The sequence below is a fragment of the Oryzias latipes genome, chromosome 10 (genome assembly GCF_053564925.1).
Source record: "Oryzias latipes strain Hd-rR chromosome 10, Olatipes_Hd-rR_3.1".
Classification (NCBI taxonomy): Eukaryota; Metazoa; Chordata; class Actinopteri; order Beloniformes; family Adrianichthyidae; genus Oryzias; species Oryzias latipes.
Window position 1 is genome coordinate 15,690,492 of NC_136246.1, and position 4,091 is coordinate 15,694,582.

At 39.3% G+C, this 4,091-nt stretch overlaps 1 protein-coding gene across 1 annotated transcript; it reads right to left on the reverse strand.

Annotated features, from left to right (window-relative positions):
* Positions 1-371: 371 nt before the first annotated feature.
* LOC101160917 (LRRN4 C-terminal-like protein) lies at positions 372-2,695 on the reverse strand. The gene is made up of 2 exons (XM_004073173.5): positions 2,555-2,695; positions 372-1,500 (listed from the first exon to the last, which is right to left on the reverse strand). The coding sequence occupies exon 2, from the start codon at positions 1,496-1,498 to the stop codon at positions 713-715; it is 786 nt and encodes a 261-aa protein (XP_004073221.1). The 5' UTR covers positions 1,499-1,500; positions 2,555-2,695; the 3' UTR covers positions 372-712.
* Between the last annotated feature and the right edge of the window lie 1,396 nt (positions 2,696-4,091).

Genomic DNA, 4,091 nt, shown 5'->3' on the forward strand with positions numbered 1-4,091 from the left:
TGTTTGAGAAAAAAATGTCTTAGTAACTAGAGTTTTTTTTATTAAAATAAAAATTCTCGGTAAGACAATTTTTATTACCCCATTGGCCGGTTTTCTGGCTTATTTAAAGAAAAATTTACAAATTGTACAATTTTTTAATTTTTTGTTTTTGCAGTGCGCCATATATTTACAGCATGTATTTAGCTCAACTCCCCAATAACAGATGTTAAAAAAGAGTTTAAAAAATCTGTTGTAGTCTGAGAAAGTAATGGGAGGAAGATAAAAATGATTACAATCGTAAATTGGTGTCCAGCCCTTACTCAGACACACACAAACACAAACACACACACACAACAGGGTGAAATCACATCACTTTACCAAGGACATCAAAGCATTTTTAACGTCAAGTTTAATTCAATGCTTTTAGGTAGCCACTATATGAATATGTACAACATAAATTATGAGACAACTTAAAAACTACAATAATAAACGCACAAAGGTTAATCTGCCAGCAAACAAACCTGTCGTTTTAACCCCCCCCCCCCCCCCCAAAAAAAAAACAAAACACAGTTTTTGTTAGTGTTTTTTGATGAGTCACTAGGTTTTATACAATCTCCTTAGAACAGGAGTCTAAACAACTCAATATATTCTGTAAGTAGCGAAGAACAGAATTTCTTATGATCATGTTGTTCTGTTCCACGCGGTTGGGTAAATTGTCCTTGCTCCTTTTGTCTCACTGATGTCCTCCAGTGTTATTTAATGTGTTCCCGATCCCACTAGAAGAATGTCTCTTTGCCTTTCTGCACATCTGAAGTTTCCAGAAAATCACAGATGTTACAACAAGAAGTAGGAGGAGACCAACTCCCCCACCTATGACCAAGGCAAGCAGTCCATGCCCTGAAGACCCAGAGTGGTCGTATCTCTTGCAGGAGAACTCTGAGGGCCTGCTGTGTCCAGCATTGTTCACGGCTTCCACGCACACCTTTGTGCCCACCTCCAGAGAGTCCACCAAACCTTTCCGCGAAGCTTTCCCAACTTCCAGAGCGGGAATGTCTGTCCCCTCAATTACAATTCTGTAAGAAATCACCTCAGAGGAGGGTGCACACCACTGTACCTCGATCTTTGCTCTGTTATCTCCATCAGTGACAGGACGAAGCCCATTAATGACAGGTGGATAAGGAGGTACGTCAGACCCACTCATCCCAGGACAAAGGCACCCAGAATTCGTTGCAAGTAGATCGCAGGGTTCCTGATCCTCCAAGCAGGGGTTGTACTTGCAGTATTCAGGCTTCCCAGCAAAAACTGGAGTCCTTACGGAGGATCGGACTTCAAGGTCAGGGCTGTGATCCTCATCAGAAGTATCCCCATAGTCATAGCTGAGGTCCAAGTCAGTCATGAATACAATTTGATGTCGAGTGGTGGGCGGGGAAGTGGATGCAGCAGAACTGAAAAAGCTGTCATGAATCACAGGCGGGGCAAAAACGAGAAGTGTCGCCAGGATCCTCTGCAGTGACGCCATCTCTGTGGGCAGACATCGAAAAACATTTTAAGGACTTCCAAAATTCTGCTCACAACACACTAAAAGACCGTCATGTCACCCATGCCATTTGTTTTTTACTAAGTCAGTGAGAACCACTTTTAAAGAAATGCAGAAATGCGTTAAATGTGTAAACTTAAGATAGAGGTTTGTTTTAGAAAAAGCGGCAAAAAAAGTTCAAAAACCCAAATTACAAAAAACACGATTTTTTATTTTTATCAACAAGGAATGTCCATGAAAACTGTGTCAAATGCAAAGGTTTACAAAGGTCTATTCATTGACAGTTGGTTTGATCTGTAATTTCTTTCAGTGATTAGTGTTATGCTGCTTTAAAACCAGTTTTGATCCAAACTTTTAAATGTGGCCTCCTAGAAATAAGTCCAAAATTCTTACCCCAATGGCAGATTTTCTTTAAATAAGCAAAAAATCTGCCAGAGGGGTAAGAATTATTATTTTAAGAAACAAATTATGGTCACTAAGAAATGTTTTCTCAAACAAACTTCAGAAAAACTCGCTTACGGTTGTTTTTCTTTTAAAACAGAAAACAAGAGATTTTTTTCTTGAAACACAGGTCTTTTTAATTTCTTAAGATTCAAATTTAGCAGCCTGAGTCTTTAAAATAAAGATCACTGGATAAAAGGCTTTTAAGAAGCCTCAGGCTTAGAACTAACTCTGCCAAATTAGTTCCCTTTACACCTTAAAAAAAGGAGAAAATAACAATGTAGCTTTGTTTTTGCCTTCTTCTGATGTTATTTTGGCCCCGTTTGGACCACATCATGGAGCAGTTGACGGCTGAGTTAACAGAAATGTTTACGCTCACGCATTTTTCTGCAGTCTTCCCGCTTGAAACCCATAAACACAGGGAAATAAATTGGTTGCTGGGAGTTTTGGGGCAACCTCCATCAACTCTTCCATTTAGAACAAAGCCAAAACTGAAAGTGGTTGTAAAAAGAAAGAGCTCTAATTGATGGTGAATAGAATCCTCTCCTCTAGATCGTACTAATATGGAAAATAAAAATGATGAAAGAAAGTTGTTACCTTCTCTGTGCTGGTGGGTTGAAATCTCCTTGTCCGTTGTTCACACTCTGGCTGCCCTCACTCTTTGCTCACAACAGCCCGACGTTCTCACTGTTTTAAGCCGGTTCTCAGACTCTCCTCCTCCTCCTCAACACCCCCTCATGCTCTCCCCTCAGAGCCTCTCCTTCTTCTTTCTCTCTCATGCTCTGTTTTTTTCTCCAACTCAGGCGGCCCCCCTCTCTCTTTATGTTTGGAAAATGTGTTAGAGAGAGAGGGGGTGGCTGCTTGGCCTGTTAATTTTTCAGAGCAGCAGCAGCAGGAGGCAGGTTTCTGCTTGTCGTGGGGTTTCTGTAACCTGAAGGTGCAGGCAGCTATCTGTTCCTGATTGTTCGGTTCAAAGCTGAACTTCCCGCATGCTCCACAGGTGCTCTTGCAGAGAAGAACAGAACACATAAGGTCACTTGAGTGTGTTTATGTGAGCCCATCAGGGTGGGGGGTGAGGAATGTGCGCCTGTGTATCTGCTAAAGAACCCCCCCTTCACCTCTCGTTTGTCCCCTCTGCCACAGAGAAATGGAGCCACAGACATTTTCTGTTTTTCTCCTTTTATGGGGTAAAGCTGGCTATAAATATGAGCTTTTATTCTGTTTCTGTTTTCTTTTCAAGTGGCACCATGGCACAGAGGGGAGGAAAAGTACCAATGAAGAAGTCTGAGCTTCAAAGAAGTTACCCAATAGCTTTTTACAGAAATCTTGGATGACGCCTCCATTTAGTCTGTTGACTGATGGAGGAAGTGATGAAATTAAGAGATGGAATATCTGTTTAGGTAGAGATGGATCATTTCTGAATCAGCTTTTTTTTATTTGGAAAAGTGTTTTGTCTTTTAACTGTATTGATCAAACAGAAATGCTAGTCTAAAGAAAGGAGGTTAAATGGCAAACTGTTGTACAAAAAATGTGCTTTTTTCTGTTGAAACAACCTAACTTTGTTTTTCTTTTTGTGGATTTTAGAAAAAAGCATTGGCTTATTTTTTGTAGAGGATGGTTTATTTTTAATACAGCTGCCCATAAAATGAAGATGATGATGGAAAAATAAAATACCCAATCTGGCACACTGCAGTCAGATATATGGATGCTGGGATGGAAAATTCTGTCTTTCCTGAAACCTTTAATGCTCTGGACTTTCGCCAACAGCAAAATTAAAGTTATTTTTTTAAAGGAGTGGTTTGAAAAGATCAAGTGACAATTTTGTTTTTAGATTGAACAAAGTACCAAAGGTGCTGAAATTAAAGAGGTCTGAACACACTAGTGTGTAGAACTGAAACCATTTGGCAAAGATTGGATTGATTACCTGAACTGAAAAACAAGACAATTATAAATATCTAGGTTTAGCTTCTCATTGACCCTTGGTATTTACAAATTATGTATATAAGTATATATATATAAGTATAAATATAAGTAACTGTCTTGACAGTTTTCCTCTGACATCGAAAGCCAACATAAATATAAAATAGTCATAAGTTTAATTGTTATCCCAATATAGCCATTCATATCATATTTG

Bases quoted from the DNA above. Each gene is read 5' to 3' on its own strand.
- LOC101160917 (XM_004073173.5), bottom strand. From the start codon at position 1,498: ATGGCGTCACTGCAGAGGATCCTGGCGACACTTCTCGTTTTTGCCCCG.